This window comes from Pristiophorus japonicus, chromosome 27 (assembly GCF_044704955.1).
Source record: "Pristiophorus japonicus isolate sPriJap1 chromosome 27, sPriJap1.hap1, whole genome shotgun sequence".
Lineage (NCBI taxonomy): Eukaryota > Metazoa > Chordata > Chondrichthyes > Pristiophoridae > Pristiophorus > Pristiophorus japonicus.
This window is the reverse complement of record NC_092003.1, coordinates 1371965-1391173: the sequence shown is the minus strand read 5'-3', so window position 1 is coordinate 1391173 and position 19209 is coordinate 1371965. Positions and strand designations below refer to the sequence as shown.

The 19209-nt window shown below is 53.4% G+C and overlaps 1 protein-coding gene across 2 annotated transcripts; it reads left to right on the top strand.

The window, feature by feature from the left end:
• Positions 1 to 5820: 5820 nt before the first annotated feature.
• On the top strand, positions 5821 to 18921 carry LOC139239394 (peripherin-2-like). 2 transcript variants are annotated; one of them, XM_070868083.1, is made up of 4 exons: positions 5821 to 8103; positions 8164 to 11070; positions 13653 to 13899; positions 17327 to 18921. In XM_070868083.1, exons 2-4 carry the CDS (start codon positions 10490 to 10492, stop codon positions 17534 to 17536), a joined length of 1038 nt encoding a protein of 345 aa, XP_070724184.1. In that variant the 5' UTR covers positions 5821 to 8103; positions 8164 to 10489; the 3' UTR covers positions 17537 to 18921. The 2 variants fall into 2 exon arrangements, with proteins under 2 accessions (XP_070724184.1, XP_070724185.1); XM_070868084.1 differs by lacking the exon at positions 5821 to 8103 and having other exon boundaries at positions 8121 to 11070.
• The last annotated feature ends 288 nt before the right edge of the window (positions 18922 to 19209 follow it).

Here is a 19209-nt window from a genome sequence, read left to right as displayed (position 1 = left end):
TTCTTCACCCAGAGAGTGGTGAACCTGTGGAATTCTCTCGCACAGAAAGTTGTTGAGGCCAATTCACTAAATATATTCAAAAAGGAGTTAGATGTAGTCCTTACTAGTAGGGGGATCAAGGGGTATGGCGAGAAAACAGGAATGGGGTACTGAAGTTACATGTTCAGCCATGAACTCATTGAATGGCGGTGCAGGCTAGAAGGGCTGAATGGCCTACTCCTGCACCTATTTTCTATGTTTCTATGAGTCACTCCCTCAGAGTGTTCGAAGACCAGGCCCTCAAATCTGCCACCAAGCTCATGGTCTACAGGGCTGTAGTGATACCCGCCCTCCTGTTTGGCTCAGATACATGGACCATGTACAGTAGACACCTCAAGTCGCTGGAGAAATACCACCAACGATGTCTCCGCAAGATCCTGCAAATCCCCTGGGAGGACAGACGCACCAACGTTAGCGTCCTCGACCAGGCCAACATCCCCAGCATCGAAACACTGACCACACTCGACCAGCTCCGCTGGGCAGGGCCACATTGTCCGCATGCCCCCCGACACGAGACTCCCAAAGCAAGCGCTCTACTCGGAACTCCTTCATGGCAAGCGAGCCCAAGGTGAGCAGAGGAAACGTTACAGGGGACCACCCTCAAAGCTTCCCTGATAAAGTGCAACATCCCCACTGACACCTGGGAGTCCCTGGCCAAAGACCAGTCCGCCCTCAGTGGAGGAAGTGCATCCGGGAGGGCGCTGAGCACCTCGAGTCTCGCCGCCGAGAGCGTGCAGAAACCAAGCGCAGGCAGCGGAAGGAGCGTGCGGCAAACCAGTCCCACCCTCCCCTTCCCACAACCACTGTCTGTCCCACCTGTGACAGGGACTGTGGCTCTCGTATTGGACTGTTCAGCCACCAAAGAACTCATTCAGGAGTGGAAGCAAGTCTTCCTCGATTCCGAGGGACTGCCTGTGATGAATGGGGTCACAGCGTGAGATCGCCCTTGGCGTGATGAGCGGCCGCAGTAAGGTCCAGACACCAAGACCTCCTTTATCCTCTGGGCGTGTCGTCCCAGAGGGAGGATCCAATCTGCCTGCTGTGCTAATTTCCTGAGATTTGGAGATATGCGTGGGCCGTGGTTCTTGCCACAGGAGGGAGTGACATTCCATGACACACCCAGTGAAGGGGATTAAGAAACTTTGCATATCTCCGCATTGCAACAATTTGTGCTTATCGAACGCCTTTAGAATATCCCAAGGCAATTCACAGGAGCATGATCTGACACATGGGTTCTTTTCCTTGGAACAGAGGAGGCTGAGGTAAGACCTCATTGAGGTGTATAAAATTATGAGGGGCCTGGATAGAGTGGATAGGACGGGCCTATTTCCATTTAGCAGAGGGGTCAACAACCAGGGGACACAGATTTAAAGTAATTGGGGGGAGGTTTAGAGGGGATTTGAGGGGAAATGTCTTCACCCAGAGGGTGGTGGGGGTCTGGAACTCACTGCCTGAAAGGGTGGTAGAGGCAGAAACCCTCACCACATTTAAACAGTGCTTGGATGTGCACCTGAAGTGCTGTAACCTACAGGGCTACGGACCGAGAGCTGGGAAGTGGGATTAGGCTGGGTAGCTCTTGGTCGGCCGGAGCGGACACGATGGGCCGAATGGCCTCCTTCCGTGCTGTAAATTTCTACGATTCTATGTTGATGTTAGGACAGGTGATGAAAAGAGGTCGGTTTTAAGGAACGTCTTAAAGGAAGAGAGAGAGAGAGACGGAGAGGTTCAGGGAGGGAGTTCCAGAGTTTGGGGCCCAGGCAACAGAAGGCACGGCCATCGATGGTGGAGCGATGGGAATCGGGGAATGGGCAAGTGGCCAGAATTGGAGGAGCGCAGAGATCTTGAAGAGTTGTAGGGGCTGGAGGAGGTTACAGAGATAGGGAGGGGCGAGGAGGGATTTGAACAGGAGGATGGAAATTTTAAAATCAAACATTACCGGACTGGGAGCCAATGTAGGTCAGTGAGCACAGGGGGTGATGGGTGAGTGGGACTGGGTGTGAGTTAGGACACGGGGCAGTGAGCACAGGGGGTGATGGGTGAGTGGGACTGGGTGTGAGTTAGGACACGGGATCAGTGAGCACAGGGGGTGATGGGTGAGTGGGACTCGGTGCGAGTTAGGACACGGGGCAGTGAGCACAGGGGGTGATGGGTGAGTGGGACTCGGTGCGAGTTAGGACACGGGGCAGTGAGCACAGGGGGTGATGGGTGAGCGGGACTGGGTGTGAGTTAGGTCACGGGGGCAGCGAGCACAGTGGGTGATGGGTGAGTGGGACTGGGTGCGAGTTAGGACACGGGGCAGTGAGCACAGGGGGTGATGGGTGAGTGGGACTCGGTGCGAGTTAGGACACGGGGCAGTGAGCACAGGGGGTGATGGGTGAGCGGGACTGGGTGTGAGTTAGGTCACGGGGGCAGCGAGCACAGTGGGTGATGGGTGAGTGGGACTGGGTGCGAGTTAGGACACGGGGTCAGTGAGCACAGGGGGTGATGGGTGAGTGGGACTGGGTGCGAGTTAGGACACGGGGCAGTGAGCACAGGGGGTGATGGGTGAGCGGGACTGGGTGCGAGTTAGGACACGGGGGCAGTGAGCACAGGGGGTGATGGGTGAGCGGGACTGGGTGCGAGTTAGGACACGGGGCAGTGAGCACAGGGGGTGATGGGTGAGCGGGACTGGGTGTGAGTTAGGACACGGGGCAGTGAGCACAGGGGGTAATGGGTGAGCGGGACTGGGTGCGAGTTAGGACACGGGGTCAGTGAGCACAGGGGGTGATGGGTGAGCGGGACTGGGTGCGAGTTAGGACATGGGGGGGTGGGGGGGGGGCAGAGTTTTGGATGAGCTGAAGATTACGGAGGGGGTTAGCTGGGAGGCCGGCCAGGAGAGTGGTGGAATAGTTGGGTCTGGAGTGGACAAGAGCATGGGATGAGGGTTTGAGCGGCAGATGAGCGGAGGCGATGTATATTGAGGATCTGAGGCTCCCACAGTCCCTCTCCTTTGAGGTGACCGGGTTCTTTTTATCCTGGGCATAGCCAGAGATTCCACTGAGAATGGGTAGGAGCCAAAACATCATTCCATGTGGCCATCCCAACCCAACACTAACCCAACTCATCCCATCCCAACCCAACTCATCCCATCCCAACTCATCCCATTCCATCCCATCCCATCCTATCCTATCCTATCCCACCCCATCCCATCACATCCAAATCTAACCCAACGCACCCAACACATCCCATCCTATCCCAATCCCCCCCCAGTGCAGGTAGAGCACGGGGTTAGATACAGAGTAAAGCTCCCTCGACACTGTCCCATCAAACACTCCCAGGGCAGGTACAGGGGGTTAGATACAGAGTAAAGCTCCCTCGACACTGTCCCATCAAACACTCCCTGGGCAGGTACAGCACGGGGTTAGATGCAGAGTAAAGCTCCCTCTACACTGTCCCACCAAACACTCCCAGGGCAGGTACAGGGGGTTAGATACAGAGTAAAGCTCCCTCTACACTGTCCTATCAAACACTCCCAGGGCAGGTACAGGGGGTTAGATACAGAGTAAAGCTCCCTCTACACTGTCCTATCAAACACTCCCAGGGCAGCTACAGCACAGGGTTAGATACAGAGTAAAGCTCCCTCTGCACTGTCCCATCAAACACTCCCAGGGCAGGTACAGCACGAGGTTAGATGCAGAGTAAAGCTCCCTCTACACTGTCCCATCAAACACTCCCAGGGCAGGTACAGGGGGTTAGATACAGAGTAAAGCTCCCTCTACACTGTCCCATCAAACACTCCCAGGGCAGGTACAGGGGGTTAGATACAGAGTAAAGCTCCCTCTACACTCCCCTATCAAACACTCCCAGGGCAGGTACAGCACGGGATGGATGGAGAGTTTTCCTTGTGCTGTGACCCTATAAGCTGCCCAAAATGTTCACCACCTACGCTAGTGTAGGCCTTACATGTCCTGTACCAGACATTCAGCATCCGAGCGGTGCCATTTGGATCCACGTGCAACTAGTTTGAGACCAAACCCAGATTGTGTACGGCCGTTGGAGAGCTGGGACCTCCGTCCCTTCACTCAAGGGCTGGGGAGAAACCTGGCTGCAGGCAGTAAAGGCGACAGTGATAATCCACTGTGCCAGCCCCCAGCCTTGCACAATAACCTCACTGGGTGTTTAAGAGCTGACTGAATGTGCAACCTAGTGGTGCCAGTCACGTGACAGCATTCCGAGACATTATCTAATCTTTATTACAGGATATGGTGTGTTCGGGACAGAGTCAGGTGACTGAGGCATCAATGTCACTGGCCAGACATTGACCAATCAAGGCCACAGTTTCATCTGTCCATGTGACAACCTCACAGCCAAAAGAGAGACGGAGAACAAATGGAGAATTACAATCTAAACTCCACGCCCTTTAAAGATCTGACGACACAAAAGAACCAGCTCTCTCTTAACAGCAGGCAGTGACCCGATCCGAGTGTGACCAGTCCGAAACAGACCAGCCATGTGCTCAGTGGGCAGAACCCTCGCCTCTGAGTCAGGAGCTCATGGCTTGAAGTCCCATTCCAAAGACTCATAATCCAGGCTGACACTCCCGACACAGTCCTGAGGGAGTGCCGCACTGTCGGAGGGGCAGTACTGAGGGAGACCCGCACTGTCGGAGGGGCAGTACTGAGGGAGCGCCGCACTGTCGGAGGGGCGGTACTGAGGGAGCGCCGTACTGTCGGAGGGGCAGTACTGAGGGAGTGCCGAACTGTCGGGGGGGCAGTACTGAGGGAGTGCCGCACTGTCGGAGGGGCAGTACTGAGGGAGACCCGCACTGTCGGAGGGGCAGTACTGAGGGAGCGCCGCACTGTCGGAGGGGCAGTACTGAGGGAGACCCGCACTGTCGGAGGGGCAGTACTGAGGGAGCGCCGCACTGTCGGAGGGGCAGTACTGAGGGAGTGCCGCACTGTCGGAGGGGCAGTACTGAGGGAGCGCCGCACTGTCGGAGGGGCGGTACTGAGGGAGCCCCGCACTGTCGGAGGGGCAGTACTGAGGGAGTGCCGCACTGTCGGAGGGGCAGTACTGAGGGAGCGCCGTACTGCGCTGTCGGAGGGGCGGTACTGAGGGAGCGCCGCACTGTCGGAGGGGCGGTACTGAGTGAGCCCCGCACTGTCGGAGGGGCAGTACTGAGGGAGCGCCGCACTGTCGGAGGGGCAGTACTGAGGGAGCGCTGCACTGTCGGAGGGGCAGTACTGAGGGAGCGCTGCACTGTCGGAGGGGCAGTACTGAGGGAGCGCCGCACTGTCGGAGGGGCAGTACTGAGGGAGCGCCGCACTGTCGGAGGGGCAGTACTGAGGGAGCGCCGCACTGTCGGAGGGGCAGTACTGAGGGAGCGCCGCACTGTCGGAGGGGCAGTACTGAGGGAGCCCCGCACTGTCGGAGGGGCAGTACTGAGGGAGTGCCGCACTGTTGGAGGGACGGTACTGAGGGAGCCCCGCACTGTCGGAGGGGCAGTACTGAGGGAGCACCGCACTGTTGGAGGGGCAGTACTGAGGGAGCGCCGCACTGTTGGAGGGGCAGTACTGAGGGAGCGCCGCACTGTCGGAGGGGCAGTACTGAGGGAGCACCGCACTGTCGGAGGGACAGTACTGAGGGAGTGCCGCACTGTCGGAGGGGCAGTACTGAGGGAGCGCCGCACTGTTGGAGGGGCAGTACTGAGGGAGCGCCGCACTGTTGGAGGGGCAGTACTGAGGGAGCGCCGCACTGTTGGAGGGGCAGTACTGAGGGAGCGCCGCACTGTCGGAGGGGCAGTACTGAGGGAGCACCGCACTGTCGGAGGGGCAGTACTGAGGGAGCGCCGCACTGTCGGAGGGGCCGTCTTTCGGATGAGACGTTAAACCGAGGCCCCGTCTGCCCTCTCGGGTGGATGTAAAAGATCCCGGGGCCACTATTGGAAGAAGAGCAGGGGAGTTCTCCCCGGTGTCCTGGGGCCAATATTTATCCCTCGACCAACATCACTAAAACAGATGATCTGGGTCATTATCACATCGCTGTGTGTGGGAGCTTGCTGTGCACAAATTGCTCATCACGTTTCCTACATTACAACAGTGACCGCACTTCAAAAAAATCAATTGATTGGCTGTAAAGCGCTTTGGGATGTCGCGAGATGGTGAAAGGCGCTATAGAAATGCAAGTGATGTCTGTGTGTTGTTTGCTGAGTATAATGATAGCCAGTAGAATGCTGAGTAGATCGACCTGAGCGATGCTTCAAACAGCTAGCGATCCGCCAGGATTGTGTCATCAGACAGAAGCACAGTCTCTCTGCTCCTGACAGGTATAACAGTTCTGGGCCCATCTCCTGTTCATGTTATAAGAACATAAGAAATAGGAGCAGGAGTCGGCCATTCGGCCCCTCGAGCCTGCTCCGCCATTTAATACCATCATGGCTGATCCGATCATGGACTCAGCTCCACTTCCCCGCCCGCTCCCTTATTCACTTATCGTTTAAGAAACTGTTTATTTCTGTCTTAAATATATTCAATGTCCCAGCCTCCACAGCTCTCTGGGGCAGAGAATTCCACAGATTTACAACCCTCTGAGAGAAGAAATTCCTCCTCATCTCAGTTTTAAATGGGCGGCCCCTTATTCTAAGACCATGCCCCCTAGTTCTAGTCTCCCCCATCAGTGGGAACATCCTCTCTGCATCCACCTTGTCAAGCCCCCTCATAATCTGATATGTTTCGATAAGATCACCTCTCATTCTTCTGAATTCCAATGAGTAGAGGCCCAACCTACTCAACCTTTCATCATAAGTCAACCCCCTCATCTCCGGAATCAACCGAGTGAACCTTCTCTGAACTGCCTCCAAAGCAAGTATATCCTTCCTTAAATATGGAAACCAAAACTGCACGCAGTACTCCAGGTGTGGCCTCACCAATACCCTGTATAACTGGAGCAAGACTTCCCTGCTTTTATACTCCATCCCATTTGCAATAAAGGCCATTGTATATAGAACACCCTTTCCCTCAACCACTCTCTGTCCCACCTGTGACAGGGACTGTGGTTCCCGTATTGGACTGTTCAGCCACCGAAGGACTCATTTTTCGAGTGGGAGCAAGTCTTCCTCGACTCGAGGGACGGCCTGTGATGGTGATGAGAAGAGCAGCACCACCACCTGCAGGAGCAATCGGTACTGCAGGCACCAAGTTTCAGTTCGAAGACTGGGAATTAATCTTCAATTACTGGTGCCTCTCTCCAAAATTAAAGCGATGCTCAGTTTAGACAATAACCCTAATTAAAAGACATACCTGTGCTTTAATTCACTGATAACAAGTTCTGCAGAAGGAAACATCTGAGACTACAAAATCACCACTTCCACAATCATCAGCACAGGCGCTCCCTCGAACGAGGATGACTTGCTTCCATAAGTTCACAGATGTTTCAATGAAGGATCCGATGTTTCAGTCCTGAACTCCCATCGAGGGGTGGAAGGTGCCTGTGGGTGGATTATTTAACGTGGGGTGACTGTTGCACACCAGCCACCACACGGGGCTTGACAGAGCTAGGCCTTGGTCCAGGGGCAAGGGTTAACCAGGACTGGAGACCTGCTCTGCTGCACGGACCCAGCGCGCTCACATATCGCAGTGTGGGCTGGGCCCGTGCCCGTGCTGCCCCTGGGCCCTCGCCTCTCCTGGACCCCGTACCCTCATTCGCCGCACCTCCGCCCACGATCAGCAGCTTGTTGGAAGGACTAGGCTACTGGCCCGAAATTTGCAGTCATCGGTGAAGCGCACTCATTCGTCACAAGCTTCCCACAAAGATCTCCGGGTTTTCCGACGTGTAATTCAAATCAACCGAGTATAGTGGGGATCTCCGAGTGCGAGCTGCTGTGACATCAACAAGCCGTCAAGGCAGCCAATCAAAATGCAGAATTCTCACAGTGAACAGGGAAGTGAGTAAGCTATTAAAATTATAACTTTTAAAAAATGTTAAGAGTGAGCAAAACAAAGATTGTGGAAACGGCAAACCTGAAATAAAGATGAAGAAATGGGGGATAATGGAGAGGCACCAGTAAATGGGGGGGATAATGGAGAGGCACCAGTAAATGGGGGGGATAATGGAGAGGCACCAGTAAATGGGGGGGATAATGGAGAGGCACCAGTAAATGGGAACAACTTGCAATGACGATTGAGTGAAAGGTCAGAATGTTTTCATGGGTTAAATATAGAAATAAGGAGCTTCCCCTGATGGACTAGGAAGATCGGAGGTACAATGCCTGGTCTATGTTGAGTTCGCTGATCGCGAGTCAGGATAACGTTAATTGCAGCAGGGGCCAAGCAGCGAGGGTCGGGACCTGAGGTCAGTATACATGCGGTAACCAACCACCAAAGCACAAGTGGCTGGAGAGAGTGCGGAAAAGTGCAACAGAGCCTGCATGTGGAGAGCAGCGAGCTGGGGCAGAGGGTACAGGGTCTGGACAATACACACGCTGAGAAACAGGGAGAGAGGACCTGAGGGAGGTAGAGGGTTAAACATAAGGGCAAGAAATAGGAGCAGGAGTCGGCCATTCGGCCCCTCGAGCCTGCTCCGCCATTTAATAAGATCATGGCTGATCAGATCATGGACTCAGCTCCACTTCCCTGCCCGCCCCCTTATTCCCTTATCGGTTAAGAAACTGTCTATCTCTGTCTTAAATATATTCAATGTCCCAGCCTCCACAGCTCTCTGAGGCAGCGAATTCCACAGATTTACAACCCTCTGAGAGAAGAAATTCCTCCTCATCTCAGTTTTAAATGGGCGGCCCCTTATTCTAAGACCATGCCCCCTAGTTCTAGTCTCCCCCATCAGTGGGAACATCCTCTCTGCATCCACCTTGTCAAGCCCCCCTCATAATCTTATACGTTTCGATAAGATCACCTCTCATTCTTCCGAAGTCCAATGAGTAGAGGCCCAACCTCCTCAACCTTTCCTCATAAGTCAACCCCCTCATCCCCGGAATTAACCGAGTGAACCTTCTCTGAACTGCCTCCACAGCAAGTTAGTAGAAATGTGCGTGTGTGTTAGGCCCATGCAGCAGAGCGTCGTCTCCAATCCTCTTGGATTCCCTTGCCAGTGGACCAGGACCTAGCTCTGTGTGGTGGCTGGTGTGCAAAGGCCACCACACCTTAAAAGAATTCACGCACAGGCATCTCCCACGCTTGGCCTGCACTGGTCTCGTCAGTCACTTTCGAGTTCACTCTGGTGTGGAAGCAAGCCTTCCCTGATTCCGGGGGACTGCCTCAGAAGAATCTTAAATAAATGTTTGTCTCTCTCTCTTTCGATGAGAAAGAACTCTATATTTATATAGCGCCTTTCACGACCACCGGATGTCTCAAAAGCACTTTACAGCCAATGAAATACTTCTTGAAGTGCGCTCACTGTTGTAATGTGGGAAACGCGGCAGCCAACTTGCGCACAGCAAGCTCCCACAAACACAGCAACGTGATAATGTCCCAGATCATCTGTTTTAGTGATGTTGTTTGAGGGATACCGGGGATAACTCCCTCTGCTCTTGTTCGAGATAGTGGCCGTGGGATCTTTTACATCCACCGGAGGAGGGCAGATTATTCGGCTATTTATCTCATTGCTGTTTGTGGGATCTTGCTGTGCATAGTTTGACTGCCGTGTTTCCTACATTACGACACTTCCAAAAAAGAAAACCGGCACTCCACTGGCTGTAGAGCACTTTGGGACATCTCCAGGTGGCGAATGGTGCGATATTTTCTCATCCCTGTTCTCTCGGGCAGAGCCAGAATTTTATTATTCACTGTGGGCAGGCAAGGTCAGCATTTATTGCACATCTTTAGCTGCGATGAGCAGGTAATGGTGAGTCTTCATTGCTTCACAGCTGCGGTGCTCGCTGGGCCACTTCTGGTGCTTACTGGCCACAGCGGACAGTAAGAGTCAAGCACCTTGGTGTGGGTTTGGAGTCACCTATAGGCCCAGACCGGGTAAGGACGGCAGCGTTCCTCCCTTCATTACCCTGTTTAACAATTCACTTTCACACACACACACACACACACACGAGCTGAGACACAGACGGAGGCGGGTGGATTAAGACTGCACACATTATCGGACCACACCAGAGCTATTATAGAATTATAAGCGCTGATTAAGCAGTCTGACGGGTGACATTGAGAACTCTAGTTGCTGATTTGGACAATTTGTTTTTTATTGGTGGGACACGGGTTGTAATTCGGAGCATTACCGCCTGGTATCTGGGAGATTAGGATAAACCTTTCTCTCTCATCCACCTCCAGCCCCAGCAGGGGATATTGCAGTTCCGCGATGGAAGGGCAGGTATGGGCTGTCGCCATCGAGGCTATCTGACTTGACTGCGGTGCAAAGCTCTCTCCCCCCCCACCCCTCCCTCCCCTTTCTGTGGGGAGAGAGAACGTCAAGTGTTTGATTGGGGCAAGGACCCCGCGCCCCCCCCACAGACATGGTCCTGCTCAAAGTGAAATTCACCTTCCAGAAGCGGGCACAGCTGGCACAGACCCTGTGGATGCTATGCTGGTTCTCGGTCCTCGCTGGAGTGCTCACCTTCGCGCTGGGAATCTACCTCAAGTGCGAGCTGAAGAGGCGGAGTGAGGTGATGGACAACACCGACATCCACCTGGTCCCCGACACCCTGATCCTGGTGGGGCTGCTGTCCACTGTCATCAACTTTGGCGCGGTCAAGATATGCAACGACGCGCTGGACCTGGCCAAGTTCCCCCGCTGGAAGGGTTACATCCAGCCGTACCTGGTCTTTGCTTGCCTCTTCACCTTCCTCATGCTCTTCGCCTCGCTCCTCAGCTACTTCATGAGGGGCAACCTGGACAGCTCGCTGAAGATCGGCCTGAAGAACGGAATCCGCTTCTACAAGGACACGGACACCCCTGGCCGCTGCTTCCAAAAGAAGACCATCGACCACATCCAGATGGAGTTCCAATGCTGTGGCAACAATAACTACAGGGACTGGTTTGAGGTGCAGTGGATCAGTAACCGATACCTGGACTTCAACACCAGGGAAGTGAGGGAGTAAGTACTGATGGTCGCTCATCCACCGCAAACCTTAACTCAGTCTGTATTTCGGCATTTCTTTCCATCTCGGTTTCTTGCTGTGTCAATATTCCCTTTGGCCTTTCCCTCCCTCGAGTTTGGAAGATTAAGGGATGATCTCCCTGAGGTGGTTAAAGGATCCGATAGGGTAGAGAGAGAGCGAGAGGGAAACTGTTTCTTCTGGTGAGGTGGGAGTGCAGAACAAGGGGGCCTCACCTTAGAATTAGAGCCAGATGGTTCAGGGGTGATCGTAGAGAAATTATGGCACATAAGGCGGCCATTTGGCCCATTGTGTCCGTGCCGGTGATGTCAGGGAACACTTCTTCACACAAAGGGCCGTGGGAATCGGGAACTCTCTCCCCCAAAGGCTGTTGAGGCCGGGGGTCAATTGGAAATTTCAATTGATAAGATTTTTGTTCGATAGAATTTTACGGCCCAGGAACAGGCCACTGGGCCCCACCGCTCCGTGCCGGGGTTTATGCCCCACCGCTCCGTGCCGGGGTTTATACCTCACCGCTCCGTGCCGGGGTTTATGCCCCACCGCTCCGTGCCGGGGTTCATGTCCCACCGCTCCGTGCCGGGGTTCATGCCCCACTGCTCCGTGCCGAGGTTTATGCCCCACCGCTCCGTGCCGGGGTTCATGTCCCACCGCTCCGTGCCGGGGTTTATGTCCCACCGCTCCGTGCCGGGGTTTATGCCCCACCGCTCCGTGCCGGGGTTCATGTCCCACCGCTCCGTGCCGGGGTTTATGTCCCACCGCTCCGTGCCGGGGTTTATGCCCCACCGCTCCGTGCCGGGGTTTATGCCCCACACCAGCCCCCTCCCACCCCTCTCCATCTCCCCCCATCACCCCATCCTTCTATTCCTCTCTCCCTCATGTCTTTATCCAGCTTCCCCTTAAATGCATCGTTGGGGAAGGAGATTATGGGATTATGGAGCCAAGGCCGGTAGAGTCAGAGTGATTGCGGCCCATCGAGACTCTGTAGAGCAATCCACAGCCCATTCCCCCGCCATAAAGACCATCAGAAATAGGAGCAGGAGTCGGCCATACGGCCCCTCGAGCCTGCTCCGCCATTTAATACCATCTGATCTTGGGCTCAACTCCACTTCCCTGCCCGCTCCCCATGCCTTCACTCCCTTGTCATTCAAAATAGCAACATAAACCTCTGTCCCCCCAGCCCTGAAGTTTATTCCCCCCAAGTGCCCATCCAATTTCCTTTTGAAATCATTGATCGTCTCCACTTTCACCACCCTCGTCGGCAGCGAGTTCCAGATCATTACCGCTCGCTGCGTGAAAATGTTCTTCCTCACATCCCCCCTGTAGCTCTGGCCCAAAGACCTTAAATCTGTGTCCCCCAGTCCTTGTACCATCAGCTAATGGGAACAGTCTTTCTCTGTCTACCTTATCCAAACCCGTCATAATCTTGTTCACCTCTGTCAAATCTCCCCTTCGCTCCGAGGCGAACAACCTCAGCTCCTCCAACCTAACCTACCCAGCCAGAGTTAAGAAACCAGCACTCCTCACAGGAAATGCAGCCAGATTTGATTGCTATTAGGACTAAAGATGATTCCTGCCTTACGCAATCAACCAGTCTGGTCAGTGAGTGTTTCTAGACAGTCGCTAACTGTGTAAATATGTGCAAACTCACAAGCTGCTCACTCACACTGCCATCCCTGAGGGAGGGAGGGGGTTAGTGGGAATATGTGTGTGTGTGTGTTAGGCCTATGCAGTAGAGCCTGGTCTCCAATCGTCCCCTTGCCATTGGACCAAGACCTCGCTCTGTCAAGTCCGTGTGGTGGCTGGTGTGCAACGGTCACCCCACGTTAAAATAATTCACAAACGCAGGCATCTTCCACCATCTAGAATGAAGTTCAGGACCTGGAATGTTAGGCACCTTAGAAACATAGAAATTTACAGCGCAGGAGGAGGCTATTCCGGCCCATCGTGTCCACACCGGCCGACAAAGAGCCACACGGCCCTCGGTCAGCAGCCCTGAAGGTTACATATAAACCCATGAACAATGGCGGACAGGTAAAGGGCACCCAGCCCAACCAGTCCGCCCCACACAACTGCGACACCCCTCACACTGAAACATTCTACACTCCACCCCAACCGGAGCCATGGGATCTCCTGGGAGAGGCAAAAAACAGATAAAAACCCAGGCCAATTTCGGGAGAAAAAAATCTGGGAAAATTCCTCTCCAACCCATCCAGGCGATCTATTCCCTGAAGTACTTCCCATTATATCTGCTCCGTCCAACAAAAGGTCATCCAGTCTAATCCCAATTACCAGCTCTAGGTCCGTAACCCTGCAGGTTACTGCACTTTAAGGGCACATCCAACCATCTCTTAAAAGTGGTGAGGGTTTCTTAGAACTCAGTGTGGAAGCAAGTCAGCCGTGACTCCGGGGGGACGGCCTCAGCCGACAGATCGGCTGTGATCTGATTGAATGCCGGAGTGGGCTCGAGGGTGGAATGGCCTCTTCCGGCCTCTGTGTTTGGGTGTGAACGGGCGAGCCCCTCCCTCCAAGTGATCTGACTCTTTTCTTGATGTGGTTCCAGCCGTATCAAGAGCAATGTGGACGGCAGGTACCTGGTGGATGGAGTCCCCTTCAGTTGCTGCAACCCCATCTCCCCCCGGCCCTGCATCCAGCATCAGATCACCAACAACTCCGCACACTACAACTACGATGTCCAGACTGAGGAGCTCAACCTGTGGATGACGGGGTGCCGAGAGGCTTTGCTCAGCTACTACACGGGCATGATGGCGACCATTGGGACCAGCGTGCTGCTCTGCTATGTCACGCAGGTGAGAACCTTCCCTCCCCTCCCTCCCGCTGCATTTAGGGTTAAGGTTACCCGCCTCCCATCCCCTCCCGTCACAGCGCATCTTCCCTTCCACTTTCCAGACTGTTTCCTGGGATGGGGGGAATTGTCCTATGAGGAGAGATTGTGTTACATTCATAAGAACATAAGAAATAGGAGCAGGAGTCGGCCATTCGGCCCCTCGAGCCTGCTCCGCCATTTAATACGACCATGGCTGATCTGATCATGGACTCAGCTCCACTTCCCCGCCCGCTCCCCATAATCCTTCACTCCCTTATCGCTCAAAAATCTGTCTATCTCCGCCTTAAATATATTCAATGTCCCAGCCTCCACAGCTCTCTGGGGCAGAGAGTTCCACAGATTTACAACCCTCTGAGAGAAGAAATTCCTCCTCATCTCAGTTTTCAATGGGCGGCCCCTTATTCTAAGACCATGCCCCCTAGTTCTAGTCTCCCCCATCAGTGGAAACATCCTCTCTGCATCCACCTTGTCGAGCCCCCCCTCATAATCTGATACCTTTCGATAAGATCACCTCTCATTCTTCTGAACTCCAATGAGTAGAGGCCCAACCTCCTCAACCTTTCCTCATAAGTCAAACCCCCTCATCCCAGGAATCAACCGAGTGAACCTTCTCTGAACTGCCTCCAAAGCAAGTATATCCTTTCGTAAATATGGAGACCAAAACTGCACGCAGTACTCCAGGTGTGGCCTCACCAATGCCCTGTACAACTGGAGCATAACTTCCTCACTCGAACTCAAACCCCTTGAGCTAAAGGCCAAGATTCCATTCGCTTTTTTCGATGAGATTTTGTACATGGACACCCAAACCTCTCTGCTCCCCCACACCTCCGAGCCTCTCGTCGTGAAGAAAATACTCCGATACCTCTTTCTCAGAGCCAAAGGAGATGGCCTCACACTTGGAACTCCATGTGCCATCGTTTTCCCCCTCTCACATAGGGTACAGTAGCTCAGTGACTACGTCACTGGACCAGTAACCCAGAGGCCTGGACTAATGATCCGCAGACATGAGTGCCAATCCCACCACGGCAGCTGGGGAATTTAAATTCAATTAATTAAAAATAAAATCGATAATAAAAAGCCAGTGTCAGTAACGGTGACCATGAAACTACCGGATTGTCGTAAAAACCCATCTGGTTCACGAATGTCTCTTTAGGCAAGGAAATCTGCCGCCCTTACCCAGTCTGGCCTACATGTGACTCCAGACCCACAGCAATGTGGTTGACTCTTAACCCCCCCCTCTGAAATGGCGGCTCTCCACCTCTGTAGGGCAATTAGGGATGGGCAATAAATGCTGGAGATGCCCACATCCTGTGAACCAATAAATAAAAAAAAACTTAGTCCTTTTGTAAGTTGCTGCTCTTGTCCACACAACTTGTTGTGTCTCCTAACTAGGCATCGTCTGCAAACCTGGATATAGGAACAGGAGTGGGCCATACGGCCCTCGAGCCTGCTCCGCCATTCAATTCGATCATGGCTGATCTGATTATGGACTCAGGTCCACTTCCCTGCCCGCCCTCGTATCCCCTTATCGTTTAAGAAACTGTCTCTCTCTGTCTTAAATATATTCAATGTCCCAGCCTCCACAGCTCTCTGAGGCAGCGAATTCCACAGATTTACAACCCTCTGAGAGAAGAAATTCCTCCTCATCTCAGTTTTAAATATACGGCCCCTTATTCTAAGACCATCCCCCTAGTTCTAGTCTCCCCCATCAGTGGAAACATCCTCTCTGCATCTACCTTGTCAAGCCCCCTCATAATCTTATACGTTTCGATAAGATCACCTCTCATTCTTTTGAATTCCAATGAGTAGGGACCCAACCTCCTCAACCTTTCCTCATAAGTCAACCCCCTCATCCCCGGAATCAACCGAGTGAACCTTCTCTGAACTGCCACCAAAGCGAGTATATCCTTTCGTAAATACGGAAACCATATGTTCCACTCGAGCCTCCTCCCATCTTTCTCCATCTTTCTTCAGCCATGAACTCATTGAATGGCGGTGCAGGCTAGAAGGGCTGAATGGCCTACTCCTGCACCTATTTTCTATGTTTCTATGTTTCTATGTAAATCTATAATCATCAAAGGGTGAGTAGATTGGGCTGATATTCTCTAGAGTTTAGAAGAATGAGAGATGATCTCATTGAAACATACAATGTTCTTACAGGGCTTGACAGGGTAGATGCAGGGAGGGTGTTTCCCCCCGGGGCTGGGGAGTCTAGAACCAGGGCTCACAGTCTCAGGATAAGGGCTCGGCCATTGAGGACTGAGATGAGGAGGAATTTCTTCACTCAGAGGGTGGTGAATCTTTGGAATTCTCTGCCCCAGAGAGCTGTGGGAGGCTCAGTCTGTGAGTATATTCAAGGCTGAGATCGAGAGATTTTTGGATATTAAGGGAATCGAGGGATCGGGCGGGAAAGTAGGGTTGAGGTCGAAGGTCAGCCGTGATCTCATTGGATGGTGGAGCAGGCTCGAGGGGCTGAATGGTCGACTCCTGCTCCTGATTCTTATGTTCTATTCTCCTCTTAAGAACATAAGAAATAGGAGCAGGAGTCAGCCATTCGGCCCCTCGAGCCTGCTCCGCCATTCAATACGATCGCGGCTGATCTGATCATGGACTCAGCTCCACTTCCCTGCCCGCTCCCCATAACCCTTCATTCCCTTATCGGTCAAGAAACTCTATCTCCGCCTTAAATATATTCAATGTCCCAGCCTCCACAGCTCTCTGAGGCAGCGAATTCCACAGATTTACAACCCTCTGAGAGAAGAAATTCCTCCTCATCTCAGTTTTAAATGGGCGGCCCCTTATTCTAAGACCATGCCCCCTAGTTCTAGTCTCCCCCATCAGTGGGAACATCCTCTCTGCATCCACCTTGTCGAGCCCCCTCATAATCTGATACGTTTCGATAAGATCACCTCTCATTCTTCTGAATTCCAATGAGTAGAGGCCCAACCTCCTCAACCTTTCCTCATAAGTCAACCCCCTCATCTCCGGAATCAACCGAGTGAACCTTCTCTGAACTGCCTCCAATGCAAATATATCCTTCCTTAAATGCATGGATACTATTCACCTCAACCCCTCCCTGTGGCAGCGAGTTCCACATTCTCACCGCTCTCTGGGTAAAGAGGTTTCTCCTGAATTCCCTGAAATATGGTGAGAAGCTGGGGCCTTGGAGGACACACACCACTGCTCACACCAATCAGAGCACGAGCCTTTTACCCCCACTCTGTCTCCTCCCTCCCAACCAGTTAGTGACCCTGGTCACCAGGTTACCGCCAAGTGTACTGCCCCCCCTCCCCCCCACACACACCCTCCCCGATGGCGAGAGGTAGATTATTCTGCTGCCGTATTGTGAGGCTCTGACGCTGGGGGTTTTGTGTGTTTTGTGTGTGTAGATCGGTGTGCTGACGGGACTGCGTTACCTGAGCATCGCGACAGAGGCTGTGGTGGGGCAGGAGAATCCCGAGTGCGATTCCGAGGGGTACCTGCTGGAGAAGGGGCCGATGGAGACGGTTTGTGCTACAGTTGAGGCACTGAAGGCCGTGCTCTCCTTCAACAAGGTGGAGACGCAGACAGAACCGGCGGCAGTGAAAGAGGAGAAATAAACGGACAAACCAGACACTTTTGTTCCGGGAGAAGGGCCGGCCTGGGTAGTGCGAGGATGTAGTTGACGTCGAATCTCCTTTCTGATTTCCTGCAGCCCCGCAACCGTCGCCCAGCGTCGCCCCCGCTTGCTGCTCGGGGAAGGGAAGGTGGGTGACGGGACCATTCGCCCGAGCGGCCCTCGACCCAACCTCGCTCCCCCCTGCCTCAGACCCATGCACAGGGACCCTCACTCCCGCTTCCCAAACACAGACTCTTCCCTCACTTTTCACGACCCTTGACCTGGGCGCTGAGCGTTAGCACCTGACCTTTCAACCCCCCCCCCCCCCGCCGCGGCCTGGGGTCAAATCTACACCAAACTCTGGCTGGGCGTGTTCCTGGAGAGATTCATTGCATGACCCCCCCCCCCCCGCCTCGCCCACAGAAGCACCATCCCTCACCTCCAACATCTGTACAACATCAGAAACAGGAGCAGGAGTCGGCCATTCGGCCCCTCGAGCCTGCTCCGACATTCAATACGACCGCGGCTGATCCGATCATGGACTCAGCTCCACTTCCCCGCCCGCTCCCCATAACCCTTCACTCCCTTATCGCTCAAAAATCTGTCTATGTCCGCCTTAAATATATTCAATGTCCCGGCCTCCACAGCTCTCTGGGGCAGAGAATTCCACAGATTTACAACCCTCTGAGAGAAGAAATTCCTCCTCATCTCCTTTTTAAATGGGCGGCCCCTTATTCTGAAACAATGCCCCCTAGTTCTAGTCTCCCCCACGAGGGGTAACATCCTCTCTGCATCTCCCCTGTCCAGCCCCCTCAGAATCTGATACATTTCAATAAGATCGCCTCTCATTCTTCTAAACTCCAATGAGTACAGGCCCCACCTGCTCAACTTTTCCTCCTAAGACAACCCCTTTATCCCAGGAACCGACCCTCGTGAACCTTCTCTGAACAGCCTCCAACACAAGTATATCCCTCCTTAAATAAGGAGACCAAAACTGAGAAACCAAAGTGGTCAAATAAATTGAATAAAACCTGTCAATGTTTTTAATGCCCCGCTGAATGTTTTCCTGGTTTTGATCACAGCGGTAATCTTCCCTTACCGGAGACTCGGGGGGTGATGACCCCTAGACACAGTCTCAGTCAGAGAGCCGAAGCCACTTCCCACGTTCAAAGTGGCTGCCCGGAGGACCAGTGGTACAACTAAAATGGTTTCCCTCAGCCTGAGGGTGGAAGGGCAAAGAGGGAACATTTCTGAGGGTGGGACTCTGTGCGGCATTAGCTCTGTATTAGGTTTTCTGTAGGCCTGCTCCCAGACTATGCACTGTAGCCATGACTCGATAAACCAAAGCAAGAAAGGCAGCCCTGCAATAAAGGTCTGTTCACAGGACCTCCCAACGTCAAGAATCTTATTTATCAAAACATTTCGGGATAAAACACGGGCCTCAACAACCTGCATTTATATAGCGCCTTTAATGTAGTAAAACGTCCCGGGGCGCTTCACAGGAGCGATAAACAAAATTTGACCCCGAGCCACAAAAGGAGATATTTGGACAGGCGACCAATAGCTGGGTCAGAGAGGTCGGTTTTAAGGAGCGTCTTAAAGGAGGAGAGAGAGGCGGAGAGGTTTAGGGAGGGAGTTCCAGAGCTTGGGGCCCAGGCAGCTGAAGGCACGGCC

Coding starts and splice junctions, on each gene's coding strand:
- LOC139239394 (XM_070868083.1), top strand. CDS start 10,490: ATGGTCCTGCTCAAAGTGAAATTCACCTTCCAGAAGCGGGCACAGCTG. Junction 11,071..13,652: donor AACACCAGGGAAGTGAGGGA/GTAAGTACTGAT, acceptor ATGTGGTTCCAG/CCGTATCAAGAGCAATGTGG. Junction 13,900..17,326: donor TGCTCTGCTATGTCACGCAG/GTGAGAACCTTC, acceptor TTGTGTGTGTAG/ATCGGTGTGCTGACGGGACT.